The 22,961-nt window shown below is 44.3% G+C and overlaps 1 protein-coding gene across 4 annotated transcripts in view; it reads left to right on the top strand.

The window, feature by feature from the left end:
- AKAP13 (A-kinase anchoring protein 13) overlaps positions 1 to 22,961 on the top strand; it is a 243,484-nt gene that overhangs the window by 50,734 nt on the left and 169,789 nt on the right. For all 4 annotated transcript variants that reach the window (XM_019533755.1, XM_019533754.1, XM_019533753.1 and 1 more), the window contains exon 4: positions 12,952 to 13,248. In XM_019533755.1, the coding sequence (XP_019389300.1) occupies positions 12,952 to 13,248 (297 nt within the window). The remainder of the gene's footprint in view (positions 1 to 12,951; positions 13,249 to 22,961) is intronic.

The raw sequence follows: 22,961 nt of genomic DNA, 5'->3' as shown, positions 1-22,961 counted from the left end.
TCATTGGAAATCCCCAGACCTCAAGCATGTGTATTGTATGGTGCTGTTAAGCCACACAAAGGAAACTTTTGTCATGTGTACGTCGTGACAGTCATCACAAGTACAAGTGCCCCATGGCTTTATGGAAGGAGTAAGTTTGTGTATAACCTGTGTAAGCCAGCAGTCTACCTATTTTCTTGAAATGTAGTCAGGCTTTTGAAAATGCATTTTGCTAGATTTAATGCTCGATTAGGCCTGAAAAATTCTCACTAAGTGCTGGATCTACTGTGAGTTGCAGTCAAAGGTGTCTTATTCTAAAATTGTTAAATCTTGTATTCCCATTGCTAATTAACATTGGGGCTGAGAGGTTGGGTTGGAATGGAAAAATGTTTTTAACTTTGAAATGTGTTTAACTTTTGAAACGATGATCTCGGCAGTCCATAAGAGGAGAAACGGGTGGGAAAATCAGGCTGTCCTGGATTTGTACCAAGACTTGTATAATGAGTCAAATGGCACCTGTCTGTCTCTCTTAGGTGGTGGCAGATAACTTTGATTTGTAGAGTTTTTGTTTCTTTTCCGTACTGCTGAAATCAAAATTAGTAAGAACTGTGCTGCTTCATGCTTTGATCTTGAGATACCTCAGGAAAGGTCAGCTACACATGTATTTAATATTTCTTACACCTTTTAGTTACAGGCTTATAGTCCAATGGCAACACAAGTGCCCTAAAACAGATGCTCTTTCCTGTTCTTGCCACATCCAGGAGAGATTTCTTCAGCTGAACAGTGCTAAAACCTTTTGATCTTTTAGAACTCTTTACTCTAATAAAGACCAATAATAGATGCATCCCCCTGAATTCAGTGTATATCATAGGTGTGTACTTATTGCACTAGGACCTTGTTTTATAATTTTTTTGACCATTTTGGATTCCCTTTGTCTTCACATGGTCTTTTCCTGAGCTGCCTGGCTCAGTTGTTTCTTGTGTGCCCCACGTTCTCGCTGTTATACGGCATAACTGTTGTACTTGCTGTATTTGGCGGGTCTACCGAACTCGGGGCTGCAGCTGGCTGATTTTGCAGGTAGTTCATGGGGCTGCCACCATTTTCTCAGGGTTATTGGGGTGTAGCTCCTCCAAGCCCCTGATTGGCAGAGGGCCCGGCCCCCCAGCTGCTGATTGGTAGAGAGCTGTCCATCGTGTGGTCCAGTCCCTCACCACTGATTGGTGAAGAGGTGTGGGGCTACATGACAGGCAGCTCTCTCAGCCAATCAGTGGCAAGAGGCTGGGGCAGTAGCTCCCTTTGCGCCAAGCTGCACGGCTGGGATGACTGCCGGGAGTCTGGGAGGAGCCAGCATTTAATTTTTAGTAAGGCTTTTATTGTTTCATCCACCTCCTCTTCCCCCCCCCCCCATTTCACAGAGATTGCCTTATTTCACGATTTCCGCAAAATCCACAAAGTTGTGATTTAAGTAGGTCCATAGCTGTATTTATACAATTCGTTATAAGTTACTCTCTAAAGAGATCTGTCAGAACAAATTTCGTAGACTTAATGGCTTTCTTTTTGATTGACAGCAAGAAACTTTCTGGCTTGAGGGACGGGATCTGTATCTTCCAGGGCAACCCAGAACACATTGGACACTTCTGTTTGGGTATTAATACTTCCTAGATGTCATGCACCCTTACAGGCACCAGCCTCAGGCTCTGGGCATCCTTGGTGTTCACTTAAAACCATTTAAAAGAACTTGGGAGATTTAAACAAGTTAAAGCTGGACAGAGCATCAGTATGTCCTCTTCCTCTTCAAACATGTCTTTGATTATCAGGAATGTGACCAGTGCAACTACACTTTCCTACTAGACAGAAATTGCAGTTTCAGCAGCTGCAGCACTCTGTCCATGCTGACCCATTGAAGTGGGCTTTCCAACATGTTGGGACTGTCTGCAAATTTGGGCTGTGCTGTTTGATTGGGAGCCCTTACAGAAAGCACTCTACTCTCTTCCTTGTTTCTAATGAGGGGAATCATGGCGGAGAGCCTCTGCTGACTGCAGGCGTGGCCAGAGGGCACAGTGAGAGGTCTGGTTTCTAGTTGGCAGGTCCAAAGCTATTTAAAAACTTCTGTTTCAAACCCAGTGCTTTAAAATCCACTTCAGAGGTGATAGGTAGCCAGTACAGATGATGAAGTATAGGTGACTTTTGGAGAGGTGTCCCTTAACCTGTGTCCTGTGACCAGCTTAAGTTACATGAGAAATTTTAAAGTGTGTTTCCATGGAGGGCACAGAGAAGCAAGCCAGTCTGGAGGTGACTAAGGCATGAATCATGGTAACAAGAGCCCAGGTTAAAAGAAATGGCTGCAGTCTCCTTGCTGGGCACAGACTGTAAAAAAAAAAAAAAAATTCTGGATGTGGCTGCAACATGATTGTCCAACAGGGTTTCTGAGTAGACTGCATCCTGTTTTTGCTGCCTTTGGAAAGAAAAACAGTAGCATTTGGTTCAAGTCCCCATAGAGAAGATTTGCAGAAGACTAACATAGGTAATTAATCACTTTCTGGAAGATTTAATTTGTAACTGTTAAAGCTACACTGTGCACGGTGGGAGATGGTTGATGGATCTGATGATCAAGTGAGCTTAAAGCAGAAGTATCAGCTGAGGTAGCTGAAATAACAGTTAATTTAGGACCAGGAGAATAAAATGTATTTACTAGGTTTTTTTATTTACCTTTGTTCTCAGGGTTAAAAATGGACAGATTTTACCTGTCCCAGGGCAATTATTTTATGGCCAAATACTTTTTGGCCACAAAACCAAATCCCCAGTCAGGTCTGATATATAGCAAATATCAACTAAATAGTAACATATTCCCCAGTTTACAATGACGGCATGCTTTTATCGGCTCTTTTGCCAGCCTCAGTACATACCTAGCGGCAATACAATTAAACCTTTCTGTTAGCTCCAATGTAATGCCATGCGGCATTTATTTTGTGTGCGTTACTGTTTTCCCTTCATTTGATAAACACGCACTTCTCCAAAGTGCTAGCTTTTGCTTTTCCTGGTTGATCTCATATTCATAACCCATAATTTGAGATGTTTTCTTTTTTAAACCAGCAGCAAATGCTGATAGTGCAGACCTGGTCTGAAACTACATCTAGCTTGGTACTTTGTGGTGTTTATCTATCTGAGGTTCTGTCTCCTCTGGAGCTGGAAGGCTGATTGCAGCTCATGTAGACACCGAGAAGCCAGCTCTAATCTACCTAGCCCAGGTACCAATGGCAGCAAATCTGTGACTGCACAACCTGTAGCTGGTAAGTACCAAGAACTTGGGTCTTGCTTTCTTAGGCAGCCCTCTCTACCCAGGGATTCTCCAAAATTGCAGCTACAAGTGATTTGGCAGTCACAGGGCACAAAATCAGAAATGCCAGGAGCAATCAAGTTGTTTAGAAGTTTTGTTTTAAAATCAGTGCTTTAAACTCCACCTGAGAGCTGATAGGCAGCCAGTACAGATGGATGTGGGTGACCTCTAGAGGTGTGTCCCCTAACCTAGGTGCTGTGACCTCCTTCACCATCTTAAGTTTCATGAGAGATTCCAGATGCAATCCCATGGAAAGCACAAGAGAAGCAGGCCAGTCCACAGGTGACCAAGGTAGCTCAGGTCTTTCAGTGCAAATTGCTCTCACGCCCCAGGCTGCACTTTAGGTATAACCTGAGGTTCTTCTGAGACCCCTCTTGTTCTGGTATTTGGAAGCCTCCTAAACTTCAATGCATTTCTGTTCACAGCATCCCTATGATGTACTATTTATCCCCGTTTTACTGATGGGAACTGAAGCACTGAGAAGCTTAGTTACTGGTTTGCACAACATCACATGGGAAGCCTGTAGAGGGAGTTGAACCTGGGTCTCCTGCCCACTGCCCATATTGCAGACCCCTCCTGTCTCCGCTCAGGACATGAGAGACAAATGGGAATATGTTGAATGGTCTCCTCGTTTGTGTATGTATGTAGCATTAAATGGACTGCATTGTACAGCGGGCACAAAGGACCTCCAAGCCAGGCTGTCATTAGTTGGTCTTTTGGGAAAATGAACAGGAGGGTTTCTAAGGAGAAAAAGGAAATGCAGCGTGCACCTCAACACCCAGACAGTCTTGGAATGAAGTGGATAACTATATTCCTTCTTTTTGTCTCAGAGATTTATTTAACTTAAAAATAAATTAGAAAAGGAAGCGAGAAAAAGAAAAGAAAATGGGAACTTTGTGTCTACTTGACTCACCATGTGTGGGTTTTCCTTGCATTGTAAATCCAGTTCTGTGGCAGGAAATTACCAAATCTTGCCTGGATGACAACTGCAAGTTTTGGCTCCTTGTGTTTTGAGACTAGCTTTGAGTTTTCTAGCTTGTTCAGTGATGGTGTGAGATTGCCTGTTCTCTGCTACAGAAGCAATAGCAGTGCGAACTTCCCCGTACTACTACCCAGTTTGCCTCAAAGTCCAAGGCTGACCTTAGGGTTGAGGAGGGGAGTTCAGCTTCATATATCCATTTGTTCCTTGGTCTCTGAAACTTCAGCTACAATTAATGCCTTTTTCTGGCAGAGATTGAGTGGAGACCTACCCATGTGATCCTCGCCTACCACCTGGATGTTCATTTCAACCAGAATACAGCATTTAAGTCTTGTTACTTAGAGTGAAGCTTCAGTAATCTCTTTCCCTTTTAACTGTAGTCTTAGGAAGGCAAGGATTCAACGAGAGAAGGGCTTGAGTCCTCTACGATTAGCGGCAGTAACAAGAACTGGCAGCAGACCAAGTCATGTTGGTTAATATACTTGAGGGGAAAGAAATCCGTGTGTGTGTACATAGATATATCTACAGAGATATATCTGTATTTTTAGATATCTTGTCATTAAAGCAATAAGTAAAGTGTTCATATGCCATCTGTTGACTCCATGCCGCCTGCTACATTTTTTTTTTATGCGTCATTTCAGAAGTTGCCTTTTGCAATATCCAATTTCTTGAGTCTTTTCCTGTACCACAGACCAGTGGGAGTTCTGCACTGGTATCAGTGACAGTAAAACTAGATTTGTAAACACCGGTTTTGCCTATTTATGTTGGGTGCCACTTGTTAACAGTTCCCTCGCAGTTGGGATATTGCAGTGGTTTGTTCCCCTCCGTATGTGGAAATATTACAAGGTCTCCATCATAATCACTACCCGCTTCTGTAACTTTCAGAAACAGGATCTGCCTAAATATTTTGCAATATGTTTTATCTTTGTATCTTATTTCCCCCTGATTTGACTGCGACTGTTTCAAGTGACCAAAAATTACATCAAGTGCAATTAACATGCAAAAACCTTCATTTAAAATTTATAATGACTTATTGTCCTGCTTATTCTTCTTTTCCACAACTGAATGTTTGCCACCTAGGAAACTAGTGTTCATCAAAAAGGCCACGCTCTCCACTTTCCAAATAATTTTTGTGCTGGAAGACTGAAAGGATAAACAAGTTGCGTAACAAAGGATCACTTGGCAATAACAGTCATGCGGACTTGTTTTAAAATGTTCTTAATTATGAAACATTAAAAAAACCCCTAAAATAGAGTCAAACTATGTAGCCAAGAAAAGTTCTGTGTTACAGTCTTTCTGGTATACTTATGTGCATCATGCAGACTTATTAAAAAGAAATGAAGCCAGTTCTCACTGGTATAAGCCATAAGGAAAAAAAACTGGTGAATAGGGTATGGAAAGTACTTCTGAGTGGGCATTGAGGGGCTGTATAAATCCCATAGAGATTTATAAGAAGACCCCACAAAAACAACACCCACAGTGTGTGTGTGTGTGTGTGTGTGTGTGTGTGTATGGTAGAAGTAGAAGGAGTTTTGGCCGGGAAACAGATTTTAGTGTTGAGGGTTTAAATTGTTGAATAAGGTCTCCTGTCTGTTGCAATTACACAACCTATTTATGTTGCATAAAGTAAGTCCTTGTCCTGCAGAAGTGGCCACAGTAAGTCTATAAATTACACACTCATGTGAGCCCGTAAGCTTCATAAACAGAGCGCTCTACTCCTTGAAGAAAAGGAAAACTCACTTCTTCAGTACCAGGAGGAGGATCTCTTGATCTGTGTCTGAGAACCACTAGAGGGCATCGTTACTGGTTTGTGGCAAACAATTACATTACAGACCGACCAAACAATTTTATTTTCCTTTCCTTGCTTAAATCTGTTAGGATTAAAAATATAGAAGCTCATCTTGTCATGGTGACATGGAAAATGCAATTAGGACAGGAATCCTTAGTCACCTACCAGATGAACCTGGCATACATTTCCAGCGTGACTTTAAATAGTTGTGGAAGCTCAGGACCAATTGTCCAGTGTGTTAAATAAGACTCCGAAGTGTAGGAGGCTTGGACAGGATTTCCACTTCTTAGCTGGGTAGGAAATGAACTCATGTTTTAGTAAGGTGGCTCTGTTTGGCTGTAACTGTTTTGTCTCCATGCGTGCCTTGTCTGATGATAAGGAGCCTGGTGGGAGCTGCCACCACCCTTTCAAATGTGCCCTCCCCAGAGGAAAGTGTATTAGACCCAAACAGGTTTAAAAGCAAGTTAACCGTTTGTGGTTCACTCCTTGTAGCTTCAGAGTCTCCACACTTTTGGTTCTGCATATAATTTCACAGAATATCTCTACAGACCAAAGGTGTTTTTATTGGCACACTTTGGTTCTCTTTGAATAAATACATGGGGACCAGAAGCTCTCTTGCTATCAATAGTATGACGTATGAGGAAATGATGTAGACATTGGATATTTATATATACATATATATCCTCATATGTTGTGCTATTTCCTGAAGCTGGTTCAGAATTGAATGCGTCACTACAGCTAGGACAGGTCAGACTGGTAGCCATAATTAGGTTTAACTTTTGATCTGGAGGATTTTACTTGCTGGTGCCTAGTCAGTCTTATATTTTGCCAGCAAGTCAACTTACCTGCATAATGAAGCTGCAAAAGTACCTTCCAAGTTCATATTGTAGGGCTGTTTTCACAAGGTCACATTTCACTTGATTTCTAATTTTTCCATTAAAAAATCAAATCAAATCTGTTTTTTCCATGTGTTATTTTATGCAATATCTATGCCCAGAAATGTACTTCTCTTGATTCTAGAGCTTAACCGAAAGGCCAATCTAGTTATAAGACTTAAAAAAAATAATGTCATTTCATTTTATAAAAATGTTCTTAACATTTGCCAGTGCCTGGCAGAGGGCAGACTTGGATACGGATATCGGTTTATATTATGAGCCTAGACTCTGTCTTAACAAAGGCTTTGTCTGGAATCTCGCAGGCAAGTGCCAAAGCACATGAAACTGAGAGCAATGGGGGGTCCAAGTTGTCAGGGTCATTAGTGGCTGAGTGGGAGATCTTCAGGTGAAGAGCAGCTTCATTAGCTCTTTTATATTATGAATTCTGTAACTTGTTAGCAAAGAGAGGAGGTTATGGGGACAATGAGCATATTGGAGAGGAAATCTGTGCACCCCTATCCTGAAATGTATAGTTTGAAAGTCAGTTTTATTTTTTTACAGTGTGCCCAGCCGTATGCTGGCACCTCTTAAGTTGGATGGGAAAGATGTATGCTGTCCTGAGAAGCTTGCCAACTTAAATTAGAGCTAATGAGATGCAGCGAAATGGAGGTAACATCAGTAAGATGATACATGTCAACAAGAATGAAATGGGCGGCATGATGCAGTAACACTTGGCCTATAGAAGGTTTTAAAAGGTTGCGGAGTCTGTTAATTGTCTAGTGCCATGAAGATGTTGTGGCAGAAATGAGTACAGATAAGGAGAAGCTTTGCACAGAGCGGGGAGGCAGTCTATGTGGAGGAGAGGTGTGGAAGCAAGTGCAAAGTGGTTGGGATATTAGTGGACAAATGTGTTCTGTAGGCTGGCATCCCTGGCAGAACACTGTGGATTGATATTGGGATATAATTTGTAGCATACAGCCCTCATACTTCGTATCATTTTCCCAACCAGTAGGTTTAAACTCTTGAGGGAGGAAGGGGTGTCATAATAGGCAGGCAGAAAGGAGGTTGATGTGCATGCAGTATTACACTCTGAAACAAAGAAAATTGCTCTCACTTTTTTTGCTCTCCCACACCCTGTACATACTTATCTTTCCAAGCTGGGTATTGGTGTCATCCTCCTTGAAACACACACCCGAAGGAAACGGGCTGCCTTGCTGATTCATAGTAAGAGTGCTATGAAGTTACTTTGAATTGCTGGGAGAAAGTTGAGACGCATGGCTTTCTGTGACGCTGCAGATAAAAAGTGGTTGCAGACTCTAAATATTCTGGATAGTTAACATAGGGGACTGTTTCACTTACAAAGCACATCTAGGTTCGGGCGACATTGGTGAGCTGATATTACCATGCATCCAGGAAATACGCTGTTAGAGCTAATGGTGTAAAGTCCAGTTTTCCCCCGACTCTTATGCTGGGCAGGTCACTTACCCTACGGTACAATAGATTCTGCTAATAACTGTAAGAGCACAATACTTGTAAATCATTATCCCATAGGAACATCAGGAAATTTAGCTAACATCTCTAATGTCATTTGATGCACTTTGTAAAAAGGAGTTGTTGAAGTCCAGATATTGTCAAGGGTGGGGGGCGGTCTTTTGAAGCTGAGAGCAATTTTCTCCCACTGCCAGTGGTCCCTTCACAAGGTTTGTGTGTATTCGTGTATTTGAAGCGTACTTGCATGCACCATTCCAAAGACATTTCAAAGCAGGGGGCAGAGCGCTCTTGAGCAATCTTAGTATTTGCTGTGCTCCTTGCTTAATTGCTCCTCTTGCTTTTGAACTGTTTGCCAAAGTCAGAACCTGTCCCAGACTCTCACCCTGACTCTGACATTTTGTCAGATGTAGGGAAGGAGGACATCAAAGCCTTCGAGGGGAAAGGGTACATTGCCCTTTAGAACATTCCCCTTGGTTTAGCAGAGCACTTGTTTGATCCTATTAGACATAAATGAATTGTCAGCTCCCTCACCTCCCTGTGAAAGCTACATTGGATATTTGTGGGAGTTCCAAAAGACCATGACTGGCCGCCAAGCAACACACACAGTCTGGTTGCTTCCCCCTGTGCTACACTTAATACCCATATGGTTTTGTTTTAAATTGGGTGCAGTAATCCTGATATTTGGGGCTTGCTCCTCTCTTCTGTTCATGGGAACGTTTGTTCTGCATGGCTAGGTGATGTCTGTTATGAGACCCTGAATGCTGTGCCAGCTAATTTGGCAGTGGGAATGCACTTATCCCACATAGGATTTCTCTTGTTGCTGTTTAAACTAAAAAGCCAGTGGGCAGTATCAGATAGGTAAAAGACTCACTTGGTTTCAAGTAAGAGGTAGTGGAAGCAAATGACACCAGTTGTTTTCCTGGACACCAGCTTGCTAACATTTGATAACTGCTGCTTGGCTGTGCTGGAAGAAGTGCTGTTTAAATCTGAGTGACAGGTGGCTGTCAACTCGTACATCTTGAAGATGGGATGCTCCTGGAAAAAGAGAAATTTAGAGTTCAAAAATAGCAGCAGCAACCCAGGGGGTGTGTACGTGTTGGAGAGTCTTTGATTCTGAAATGTTTTTTTAACTTTACAGGCTAATGAATTGCTACCACCAGTTGCTATCAGTGGTTGTACTAGAGAAGACAAAGCCTTGGCTGGGATGGTCTAGTTGGGGCTGGTCCTGCTTTGAGCAGAGGGCTGGATTAAATGACCCCCCAAGGTCCCTTCCAACCCTCAATTTCTATGATTCTAAGACAGCATGCAGCACCTGAGCTGCTTTTTGTGGGTCAAGGCTCTATAATTACTGTGGTAGGTATAATTTTATCCATCCTGTTGTGAAGCAGGGATAGATGCATTTACTAGGCTCTTGCTAAGTAGATTGCTAATCCTACTAGCCTGAGGAAGACACAAAAGGTGGGGCTAGCGAAGTCCAAGAACAGTAACCTAGTGAGGCACCTCACCTTGTCTACCCTCCCGTACAACCTGTGCTGCTAGGATTTCTATTGGGGTGCTACCCTCAGCTCCTGAATTAGCCTTACATTATCGTATCCTCATAAACCTACTGTTGGTGATGGATATCATCAGCTGGTGCTGGATCTGGTTGAATTACAGGTGTGAAAAGACCAGTTTTGCCGTCTGTGCCATTTCACAGCTCAGGCTCCAGCCCTTGTCCTGAGCACCATTTTCTGAAATGGCGCTGAATTCAGTCTTCTCTTCTCCTGCAGTTAAGCACTTGCATGGCAGGTAGTAGGTTTCTGGTAAGTGCGAAGCCTCATTTCCCAAAACCAGAGCTTCCTGGCATCTGTGAGAGGCTGTAAAGAGATGTTTCAGCTGTTCTTCCTCCCTGGCAGCCCCTCTTTCTTTATAACCTCCTCTTCTGTGGAGGCCTTTGTAAACTGCCTCAATTGCCAATCTTTTTCTTAAGTAGTAGTGTTCTGTTAATACGATGCTTGGCAATTTGGCTGCTTCCACAAAACCCCAAGTTGGAAAAATGGAATGACAATTCTGCTACTGCTTGACAAAGCTATGAACAGCTGCCGAAGTGTTGGATCCGACTGAACAGTTTCTCTTCGCCACCGCAAAGACGAGGGGATGTATTTTTCTTTTAGAAGTGAATGGAAGAGCTAAGACCCCTACACCACCAGGGCAAGGCTTCCTGCTCACCACTGGTATGCGGGTAAATGGCATTTTCAAACCTGTGTATAAAAAAAAAAAAAAAAATCCTTCATCCCGTATATTTAATAAAGAATAAATAGGGTTTGATCAACGTAGTAAGATGCTGAGATCATGGGTAGAGAGAGAAGCTTTTCCAGTAATTAGTGAAGGGTCCATACTGTTCTGGCAAAAACAGCAATGACGTCGGTCTAGCTTTGGCGCAAGAGACAGAAAGAGACTGCAGAGAACAGTGAACTTGAAACACAAACCGTGTTATTAAAGGGGCTTGTCTGGCAAATACAAATGCTGGTCATGCTGAAAAGATGATATATTTTCCCCTTGTAAATTGCAAGGAAGTTTATTTTGCATTTTCTGGGGCTGTGGAACTGCTGCCCTGCTGGGCCAGCCTTTCATTAAAATAAGTAAATGAGAAGTTAGCAGAGCTGTGAAAATAAGTTGCTTTTTTTTTTTTTTAAATAAATATGAAAAGAGGCAATCTCCTTGTTCTCTGGGATGCAGCAAGCTTAGTTCTGCCATGTGAAACCAACTCCAAATGGCAGGTGCGGTGCTGAATAAGAGACCTGATCACATATACACAGCACATTTGAAGCAGGCTATGTTATTTTTGTAATTGTTGCCTTTTTGTTGTTTGAGCAAAAATTATGACAGTCTCAACACTGATGCAAGATGTAGCTTTGTAACACCTGCCCCTTTCTTTACTTCAGATAGGTTCCTGGCATCTTTCAGACGTTTTTAGAAATATGATTTTTGTTGAACTGTGAGGGTTTGATTGTAAAAGTCCTAATGGGAATTCTGTGCCAGATGTGCCTGACTTTTTCGCTAGGGACCCAGGTGCCTTGGTACCTTTGAGCATTTTTTTCCTGAGTCCATTACTGGTCTTGAAATGGCCTTTTGGTGATAGAAGGGAGTCCACTCCCATGACTCACAGTGATCATGGATGGAAAGGACTTCAAGAGGTCATTTACACCAGCATTTCTCAATCCATGGTTTGCAGTCCAAAAGTTGCAAAAGGGTTGTGAACAAACTTAAAAATGGATCAGGCTTTAAAAATGGATTTTCATTTTAAAGGAGAAAAATGTGGGAAACTGTGGCTTTTCTCTTGCAGGCTGGCAGAGTTCCCTCCCACCCCCGCTTTACACACTGAGGGGCAGGAGGCAGTGGGTCAGGAATGGGCGGCACTGGGTCAGGACTGGCCATTGGTGCTTACAAATGGGTCCTGGTACAAAAAAGGTTGAGAACCACTGATCTAGACCATTACTCTTTCCCAAAACAGGATCAAACCTAACTAGTCCTGACAGATATTTGTTTAACCTGCTCTCTAAAGCCTTCAGTGATGGAGAATCCACTGCTTCCCTAGGTAATCTTGTCTAGTGGTTTATTATGTATATAGTTGGGCTGTCAAATGATTAAAAATATTAATTGTAATTAATTGCAAGACTTAAAAAATGGTTGCGATTAATTGCAATTTTAATCATGAAGTTAAACTATTATAAAATTGGGATTCTATTATTAATATTTTTGGATGTGCGCACACATACACAAACCCTAGACAGTCCCAAGACCTGGTCCTCCAACCCCTGTTCCCCCATACGCTTACCTGCATCCAGCTGATGAGTCTGCTCCCAGGACTGTGCCTGTGCCTGTCTGGGCAGCAGCAAGTAGTGAGGAGCTGCTTTTCCCCCAGCAGCACAGGCAGGCACACACCAGCGATGGGAGAGGGGCTGCTTTTGCCGCATAGGCAGGCATGCAACAGTGAGGGAAAAGGGGCTGCTTTTGCCCCACCACCAGCAGTGATTAACATGCATTAAAAAAATGAGTGCGAAATCAAATTAACACATTAATGGCAATTAATACTACTATATAGCTACTGCCATTTTTCCTGGAGGCAAGTCTAAGTCACCCTTGCTGCAAAGCAAGCCCATTACTACTTGTCCTATTCATCTCTGGACATAGGGAACATTTTATAAACTTTTATAATCACTTTATAATATGATTCGGTTCTGGAGAGGAGAAATCTGAGGAAAGATCCTCATTCACCCCTCTGATTATGTGATTCTGAATAATATGAATAGTGCAGTCCTGTTCAGGAGGCCTTTTGTTACTCTGTAGTTTGTCAAGTACTATTTTATATGGGTCGATATATAAGTATGTGTGTACCATCATGGTATCTCATGCGTGATTTCATTCATAGGATCTTGTACTGTTTAGACGTGTTTCTTTTCAGTCTAGTGGGTTCTTTCTCTATTATCATTATGTTCATTTCTTTGGTTTTACTTTTCAGGCCATGACTGCTGTGAGACGGTGAAAGTGGAGCTTTGTGCCTCCAAGGAAGGGCTTCCTATTCTGGTGGTGGCAGAGGACAGATTTCAGTTCATTCAGGATGAGGCCTATGATGCAGCTCAGTTCCTAGCAACCTGTGCTGGGAATCAGCAAGCACTGAACTTCACAAGATTCCTGGATCGGTCAAGGCCGCCCTCTGGGGACCTGAATTTTCTGGATGAGAAAGTGGCTTTGGCATTTCGACATCTGAAATTGCCAGCAGAATGGAATGTGCTAGGAGCGGATCAGACTCTGAACGGTGAGAAAAGTAGCTGCTCCTGTTGCTCTGTGTGTGTGTCTGCGTGTGTAAATCAAAAGGGGTCTAGAAAGCTTCCATTATGGTGAGTTTTTCCATCCATAAGGGGGGAATCCTCCCAAATGCCAGCCGAGGTTTTTTTTCTAAGATCCTACATAAATGTATGTCAAGAACCTAAGCTTTCAGATTTGGCCATGCAGTAGATGCAAAGTCACAGCCTTCCCCAATATGCCATGCATATTCATCGCATTTAGCGTAATGCCTCTCTTTCTCATATCTTGGGATACACTCCAGTACTTTGCTCTACCTCTTTTTTGTATTAAAAACACTCTACTGTCCTCAGTAGTCTGGTATTTTAATGCGTGTGCAAAGTGGTGATTGTTTCTGTACGCAGGGGTATATGTGTGTCAGTGCTATAGTGATATTATTGGAAAGCTTATCACTAAATATTAAGGCTGACTCGGGCTTATCTAGAGACCTTGTCAAGTATTAGGCATGCCAAGTCCTCCTTTGGCTTTCTGACCAGTATACCTGTGTGGAATTGTGCATTCACTGCGTGTCATGTGGGAACGGAAAGGAAATGCAGGTAGATGCACAAGATGAACACTGGTTTACATAAATGGCTGCATTACTTTTTTTCCCCAGAGATTTCTGACTGATGGCTTCACACACAGAACATGGTTGTAATGTCTGTACTGCTCAATACCCTTTTATGAGAGAGGCACAGTTATGATCTCTGGCCAAAGATGCTTCTGCGTATGCTAGTGTGGCAGGTTTGTTCCATTCATGATAGTTTTCTGTAACATTTTGTGGTGTGCAGCGTATGTGGTTTTCAGAGAATTACTGACCACCATTTATTTTTACTGCAAACATAAACGCACAGGAAGGCAATTAAGCTAGCATTAGGAAACATTCACAATTTTGCTCACTTGGTGGTTTTTTGCATAAAAAACTCAACCAGCACGTCATCAGTTGAAAGAAGAAAAGCACGTAGGGTTTCTATCCTTTCCAATAAGTGAAAAGTGGTCTCAGTTCACAAAGAAGCTGAAAACCACATTTGAAAGCATCCTGTTTTCAGAGATGCTGAGAACCACTCTCACTTCCATTGCATTTTGTGAGTTCTGAAAGCTCCTGAAAGTTGGACTGCTAGGATTTAAATTGATTTGCTTGGAAGGGAATCATAGAAAATTAGGGTTGGAAGGACCTCAGGAGGTCATCTAGTCCAACCCCCTGCTCAAAGCAAGACCATCCCCAACTAGTTCATCCCAGGCAAGGCTTTGTCTAGCTGGGTCCTAAAAGCCTCCAGGGATGGAGATTCCACAACCTCTCTGTTCCAGTGTTTTACTTCCCTTCTGGTGAAAAAGTTTTTCTTAATATGTAACCTAAACTTCCATTGTTGCAACTAGAGACCGTTTCTCCTTGTTCTGTCATCTGCCACTGCTGAGAACAGTCCAGCTCCATCCTCTTTGGACCCCCCTGCAGGTACTTGAAGGCCGCTGTTAAATCCCACTTTGGGCTTCTCTTCCATATACTAAATAAGCCCAGTTCCCTCAGCCTCTCCTCATCAGTCATGTCCCCCAGCTCCCTTAACCATTTTCACTGCCCTCTGCTGGACTCTCTTCAATTAGTCCACATCCTTTCTGTAGTGGGGGGCCCAGAACTAGACACAGTACTCCAGATATGGCCTCATCAGTGCTGAACAGAGGGGAAGAATCACTTCCGTCGACATGCTGCTAACACACCTACCAATGCAGCCCAATACGCCATTAGCCTTCTTGGCAACTAGGGCACACTGACTCGTATTCAGCTTATTGTCCACTGTAACCCCCAGGTTCTTTCCTACAGAGCCACTGCCCAGCCAGTCAGCCCCCAACCTGTACCGGTGCATGGGATTGCTCTGTCCTAAGTGCAAGGACTTTGCACTTGTCCTTGTTGAACCTCGTGAGATTTTTCTAGTGGTCCAGTACTCTGATTTGTCAAGGTCTCTCAATGCTAGCCCTCCCCTCAAACATATCTACTACCCCCAGCTTGGTGTCATCTGCAGACTTGCTGAGGGTGCACTGTATGCCATCTTTCAAGCCACCAATGAAGATACTGTACAAAACCACCCCCAGGACTGACACCAGGGCCACTCCACTTGTTACTGGCTGCCAACTAGACTTTGAGCCATTGATTACTGTCCTCTGGGCCTGATAATTTAGCCAGTTTTCTATCCAACTTACAGTCCATTCATTCAACCCATGCTTCCTTAGCTTACCTGTGCGAATGTTATGGGAGACTGTATCAAGGGCCTTGCTAAACTGTCTGGAAGTCATGAGTGTTTAGGTCTGAATAACACCTGTACAGTATCTGTTAAAGCTTCCAGTAAAAAGAGAGGAACTCCATGTGGCCCTGGTGTCTGCTGGGAAGACGGCATAAATGGTGTCTGTTAACCTAACATAATGGGTATGAATAAATGCATTGGCTATAATGGGATTAAATGCATCTAACAGTAAGGAATATAGAACTGTACCCACATTGGTTCACACAAGTGTTCCCTTACAACAAGTCCTCCCATATTTCACTGTTTAGACGCAGTTCATTGATCGCTTGGTCTTTTTTGGTTCCTCCTGTCAGCTAGCCTTTTGTGCAGGAAGGCAATGGCTTTGACACAGATAAGATATTTTGTTGTGATATTGTATAACCAGCTAATTAGTTAGGATATGGTGGCCCTCGAGTTGAGGCCTTCAGAAGGTGCAGTATTCCATTGCTGGTATAAACATTCATTTTGCTAAACAGTTCCTTTTCTTCAGGGAACTCCATTTGCTGTGCCCATAAGAATATCTCAGCTCCATGGGCTGGAGAAGTAGCTTAGAAAAAAAAGTGCACAGTAAATGCCTATCAGCTTGCACCACTTATAAAATGCCATACAAGTCACTCCTCTTCCTGCCCCCCCCCCCAAATGCTAATAAAATTGCTTGAATCCAGTCTGTTTCAGGGATTTAAAAGTGGTTACATGTCAGGTTTCAAATTGAGAAAAAAGTGTGACATATGCTGTTGCTGCAGGTTCATATGGAAAATCCTCCATTCTTTCTTTTTCCTCCATTCCTTTCTCTTTCAAACCCTGCGTTTGGAACGAAAGAGAGTCTCATGGAGACTCCCATGAGCCACCACTCCCAGACCAGCAGAGTAACACCCAGTTACAGCTGGTCAGAATTTTTTTTCAACTAATCTTTTCATCTAGCTGTCAGTGCTTAAACTGAACCACACTTCATAGCAATAGATATTGAAGAGGCCAAAGAACTAGTAGGCTGCAGGGAAGCATTTCAGTACCCAGCAAACCTGCTTATCCACGTACTGTGCTTCATGTTCTTATGTTCACATTTATATTCTTTCTTACTGTAGTTGTGGTATGCTTTTAATCCTTTGTCTTTTCCCTAACATTTCAGCATATTTGACATCCTACACCTGTGTGTGAAGGAGTACGCACACTCTTTTTAAGGAGTAAAGTTAATGATTTCCATTGTTCTTATATATTTGCCCAATTAGGTTCTTCATTCCCTGAGAGCTTTCCATTATTCAGGTGTTCTCTTTCCATAGACCCAGACTTGGAAAAAACCCCATCCCCCTCAGCTACAGGTAACGACACCCTTAATAGGATTATGTATAGCTGCCATAGGAGACTTGAAGCCATACCAGCACAGCATACTTGTACGTGCACATATGCATACATGTGATATATGAATGTACCACATTTATCTGAATAGGTGACCCACCAATAAATAGATTCTGTTGATTGAAATTGTTACATTTGTTACAATTTTCTGTGCATAGAATCTAATCATTGAAAAATTGTCTTAAATTCATCCCACCCCACTACTGTAGGTGGGAGGTTATGGGGGCAGTCAAGGAGGCATGCAGTTTGCTCCCCTGCCACCTCTTCCCCCCCCACTTACCTCCATTTTGTCTGCTTCCTGCAGTCCAGCCTCCCCCCTTTCCCCCTCCAGACCACTTCTGCTTCCCTCTCCCCCACAACCTTGGGTCTCCTCCCTTCTACTTTCCCCTTACCTTTGGTCTGGCTCCAGGATGCTGTGTCCCTACTGCCTGCAGCAAAGAGCGTGGCTTCAGCCCAGCCCCGGAGTAGCACCTTAGAGCCAGCACTGCTGTATAGGGCCAGGCTGTGCTTCATAGAGATGAAGCCTGCCAGCACCAGAGCAGAGCTTTTGGGGGGTGGGGAGGCATGTTGCAGTGGGGAGACTGGGGGCAGCAGGGGCCCAAGGCTGCAGGGGGTGAGGGGGAGAGGGGTGGAGCTGCAGCAACTGCATATCCCTATTACTTTATACTTGACTGTAAGACAGGGTGCTCCCCCCACCATGTTAAATGGGTGCGAAAACCCTAGTCTTTCAATCAAGTAAACAGTACATGCACATGCGCATACACACATTCATATATGTGTACGTACATGCACATGCATCTGCACCAGCATCCCAGAATATTTAACGTTTTTTTTAACAAGGGTTGCTGGATTGGAAAAATTCACTCCATCCAGCAAGTCAGTAATCTTAATTTATTTCAGACTGACTTCTGTGTCATCTCATTTCTCAGTCCCTCAGTCAGTCCAGCCTGTATCACTTTTTTTCCTGTTTTGCCCTGTCAAAGTAAACTGAAATACGATAAACTGATGCTGTGGAAAGAAGTTATTTCTTTATATGTGAGCCAACCAAAAATGTTGCAAGATAATGTATTCCTTCCATAAACTAAAATTGTATCTTTTTTCCAAATGTAGTAAAAGCAAAACTAAACAGCGTCTTCCAAACCACAGTGTTAAGGTAGCTAGCACAGTTGAGTGATGAGCATGTCTGGGGGCTCTAGGTGGTGTTGGCTTATCAGGAGTGATGATGCAGGTAATGACATCCTGCATTGTTGCAGGAGACATGGAGATCTCTGGTCTGAAGTCCTACTAATTAAAAAGATTGTCAGGATTTTTTTCTTTTCTTTTTTTTTTTTTTTAAATCTCTTAAGGTTTTTGTCAGTGGCCTGCTCCTGTAATTTGCCATGTCCGTCTTACAGCATTCCTGCCCTAGCTTTCTGATTTGCTAAGGTAACCCATTTAGCAATAATCCCCATAGCAATTTTGAATGCTGATGCTAGATCACCTGCAAAATATTTTTTTTTTTAGTGTGTATAAAATCTCAGTCACTTAAGCCTTTCCGCATGGCAGGTGCTCTTAAAAGGTGTAATCAGGTTTCAGGCTCTTTGAGTCTGAGCTGTAGTCTTTTCAGAACGTGGCACAACAACCTGACATGCAGAGCTCATGGACCTGGCTGGAAAGCAACAGGATGTCGCGTGTTGTGCCCAGTCCTGTCCCAGTGCTTAGCATTAGCTACTTACGGTCATGCTGACTGGTTTATGTTTATGATTATGATTTTACTGGTACTTCTGCCACTCCGGGCTTCCATCTCACAGCTGATATCCTGACGTTAGCCCTGACATCTGTGAATAGCTACAAGTTGTTTAAACCCTGTTCAGTTTGCTCTTCTTTGATTCTTCCCCCCAGTCTCTCTTCTCTCTCCACTCCCCTCTCTCACCCTTCTTAGATGACCTAACATACCTATTGTGTGGGGGACCCAAACTATAGCATTGTACTTGATGCTTATAAAATTGCTCAGATTTGATGGTCATGCCATTTAATTAATGTCATCTACAGTTCAGGAAACAACAAAGCACAACCCCAGAAAGTAAAACAGGGGTGGTAAACTTTGACATTGATAATACATTTTTAAAAACCTACTGAAAAGTCCCTGTCATGTATCTGTTTATCTGCAAATCTCAGAGTGCTTGTGAAGAGGGGTATTCTCAACCCTCTCACACAGATGAACAAATCAAAGCACAGAAAAGTGAAGTGACTGGCCAGAGATTGGCTGTTAGAACTGGGGATGATATAAACCAGGTTTTCTGACTTCCCAGGCCTGTGTCTTATCCACTGGACTTCTCTGGCTTTTATCAAGGCAGCCGGAAGACTTTTAAAACCAACTGGTTAAATTAATTTGGTAGCCTAGGAGAAGCAAATGCAAAACTGAAAACTCTGTAGAACGGGAGAGGTCAAGAAAGCAACACTGGGCACGCTAACGGTGTCACTCCTTGGCTTGAATTATGTCTTTCATCTGATGCATTTAAAGGGTGAAGCAGTTCACATGCTCGTGTGATTGATGGCTGGGGATGGTGCAGTCCATGGAAGGAATGTGCTCAAACCCTAGGGGTTACAGAAGGGAACCTCTGCTCCCTGCATTTGCAGTCCTCTATTTCCCCTCTCTTCTTCAGCAGTTACGTCATAAGATGGGAGCTATTCTGTCATCCGAAAACTTCTTTCTCAGACAAACCTTTCTGACGTCATACTGTTACCCACTAATCCATCACGACTTCGAGAGTTGTCAACGCTTGGTGCAGAATGCGCCTAGTTAAGGATTGCCAGTGTCACCATGGTATCCCAAACACTGAATCACCTGCAGTTGCCTTTTAGTGCTGTCTGCCTCGTATTACAAGTCCACTATATCTTGCTTAGGACTATAACTGGGTTGCTGGCATATTTACTGTCCGTGACAACACTCACGGTGCTGTATGTCCTGAGTTGTATGGTTGACACTTAAACCTGAAGCTATTATCAAAACTTTAAAAAAGGCCTTAAGATGCATGCTTTGCTTTCAAAAGTATAAATAGGGGGTGGCTATTGATTAATGGTACATTAGCAAACAGCATGCAACTAAACAGAGTGACAAGATCCAGAAAAGCATAATGTCAGTGGAACCCTTCTGCCAGGCACTGGGTGGCAATAACAAGGGCTGCATTCAAATTTAGAGGCTTAACACACATTATTATAATTTTTATTTTTTTTTTTTAGATCGGTCTCAGGCCAGTACCCAGAAATGCGGGACAGTAGATTTTACCAGAGTGTTTCAAAGTGAACACGCTTCTCCTCTCTCAAGCGGCGTTCAACTAAAACAGGGTTTATCACAGGGGAAAAGGGAGCAAACACACAACCTTAAAGAAAACATTAACTGTTAAGCATTAGTTGAATCCTGAACCAGTTTAATCTGTCACTGGCAACCAACCTAGGGGAGCTAGCACCTAGCTTGCTCAGTTGGGAAGGGAGACTCACCTAGCATTGCCATCCAAGGGCTTTGCCACCTACACTTGCGAAGCATGTGAGGGGATGAGTAGGGAGGCCCACAACAGGATCCTGCTACTTCAGGGGCTCTACCACCTATGACAGCCGAAGTAGCAAGTGCTAGGTAGAGAGGCCATCACCGGAGCTGGTGCCACTGGTTCTGGGGCATGCTTCTGGGTCACTGCTGCCAGGGGCTATTGCTGCTCCTCTTACGGGTCTCTTCAGTATGTTTGTGCAACCCCAGCTCTTTTGAATCCTGACCTACCTCCAGGGATATTCAGTTCTTTTAAGCTGGGGTGGACAATTTATTTTGGCTGAAAGGCTGCTTAATGAGTTTTGGCTAGCTGTCGAGGGCTGCAGGGGTAGCCCCGCCCCTTGGCAGGTGCCCCGCCCCCTGGTCTCCACCTTGGGGCCAGAAGTCCTTCCCCTTGCCCCCAGCAGTACGGCGGGTTTGCCATCTTGGAACTGGGAAAAAAACCAAATTGTATACTAAAAATCAAACATTGACAATAACATATTTTAATTTTATTTCAAAAAAATATTTTTGTCCAGATTTGTGTGCGTGTGTGTGCTCACGTGGTGTGTGTATATATAGACATGAATGCATAATAGCTCAAAATGAGGTCTTACTCTTGTATATTGTAAGGGAGTGTGAAGAGTGGGGGCTATGGAGAGGTAGGTATGAGGTTGGTGGGTGGGTGGATGTGGTGGGGAGTGTTGGTGGGAATGGGTGGGTGGGTATGGAGTTTGTGGGATGAGGGAGAATGGCTGGGGGTGTCTAGGTTGGGGGTGGGCTATGTGGGGGTATGTGTGTGTAGTGGGGTATGAGTGTGTAGCAGTGAGCGGGGCTCCCCCCAGAGGTGTGTAGGTGTGTGTGGGGGGAGTGCAGTTTGTGGGAGGGTGGGATGGGTGCGGTGTTTGTGGGTTGTGAGACTGTGTGGGGGAGGGTGTGGTTGTGGGGTTTGCAGGGGAGGGTTTATAGGTAGGTTTATAGGTATGGTGGGGTATGCATGGTTGCCGAGCCGGTCAGCATTCTTCTTGCAACAGTGCCCTGCGGGACCTTCCCACCGCTGCCAACAGTGCGCAACCAACCCCAGCATGCCGTACACCCCCACCAGAGCGGGTCAGTCAGAACCCAGTCACAGCCCTGACTCAGCCCGGCTTGCGCCGCCTGCCTGTGGCACAACCTGCTGCCCCCTGGGCACGCAGCAGAGCTAGGGCGGCTCCGCAGCTGGACTGCCTTTCTAGTCAGCGCAAGCAGTGGCAGCTCCTTCTGGCTGCCGCTGCCATCAGCCCCAGCCTCACGGTACCGGTGGGGACCCACGCTGCACAGCCCCAACCCCGCGCACCTGCTCTAGGCTCGCCTGCCCAGGCTCAGCTGTGGCAGTGCAGGGAAAAAGCTGTTGCTCAGCCTGGGGTAAAAGCAGCTTATCTCGCTCCCGGTGCTAGCTGCTCCCTGCTGCAGCCACTTGAACCTGCATGGGGCTGCCCTGCGTCTGCTCTGCACTGCCACCGCTGCCCCATGGAGCAGCCCAAAGGTGGTGGTGATGGCAGCAGAGACCCAGGGCAGCCCCGCACAGGCTCTGGGCAGTTGCAGCAGGGAATTGCCAGCGGGGGGTGGGGGGGCAGGGCAGTGAGGGCCCACTTTTACCCCACACTGAGCAAGAGCTTTTGTCCCACACCACCACTGCTGGGCCTGAGTGGGCGAGCCCATAGCAGGCACGGGACATGCAGGATCAGGGCGGTGTAGTGGTGATCCCTGCTGGGGCTGGGGCTGGTGGCGGCGGCAGCAGCCGGAAGGAGCTGCTACTACCTGGGCTGCCTAGAAAGGCAGTCCAGCTGCAGAGCCACCCCAGCCCTGTTGTGTGTGGCCAGGAGGTGGCAGCATGTGCCATGGCTGGACTGTGCCTGGGCTAGGGGACCGAGAGACCCGCTGCGGGCCATGTTTTGCCTACCCCTGTTTTAAGCTATGGAAAGTATCTGGTTTTCTTAGGAGCCTACCATAGGGGCTTGTGCCCATAAGCACTTTTCCTTAAGGAGTTGGTGAGCCATAAGGCCATCCGGGAAGCGATTCCTGTCTGGAATCTCTTTCTCACACGCTGACGGAAATTACGTGTCAGATCTCTGCCAAGCTTGCAGCGAGTGCTGACTCTTCAGTGAATTAACATTACATTTGCCTACTTTTAAACTTCATAATTTTGGAAAGGTGGGTTAATGGACAAGGAATCTGATGCACCTGCCATTTACAGTTGTACACTTTAACCCCAAATGGTAAAACCCAGGCTTACAAACAGTAAGAACAGGTACCAGTAGCCTTGATACCTCTGAACGTGGATACTAGTGAAGCTAGGCAGAGACAGGATACACAAAGTTACCCTTAATAGAACATAACCATAGCTAAACATGTATAACATAAGCTGGTTATGCAAATATGAGATGAAAGATAATGGATTGCTTGTTTTGCAGTGACGGGAGTTAAATAAAATTTAGGATATGTAAAGGTAGAGATGGAAGAGGTTTGGAAAAATTAATCCTTGAGTGAAATATTTCCCCTGCCTCCTGCCCCCACCTT

Source organism: Crocodylus porosus, unplaced genomic scaffold (assembly GCF_001723895.1).
Source record: "Crocodylus porosus isolate Cpor-Errol unplaced genomic scaffold, CroPor_comp1, whole genome shotgun sequence".
NCBI lineage: Eukaryota > Metazoa > Chordata > Crocodylia > Crocodylidae > Crocodylus > Crocodylus porosus.
Note: the sequence above shows the minus strand (reverse complement) of the source record. Positions and strands in the feature narration are given on the sequence as shown.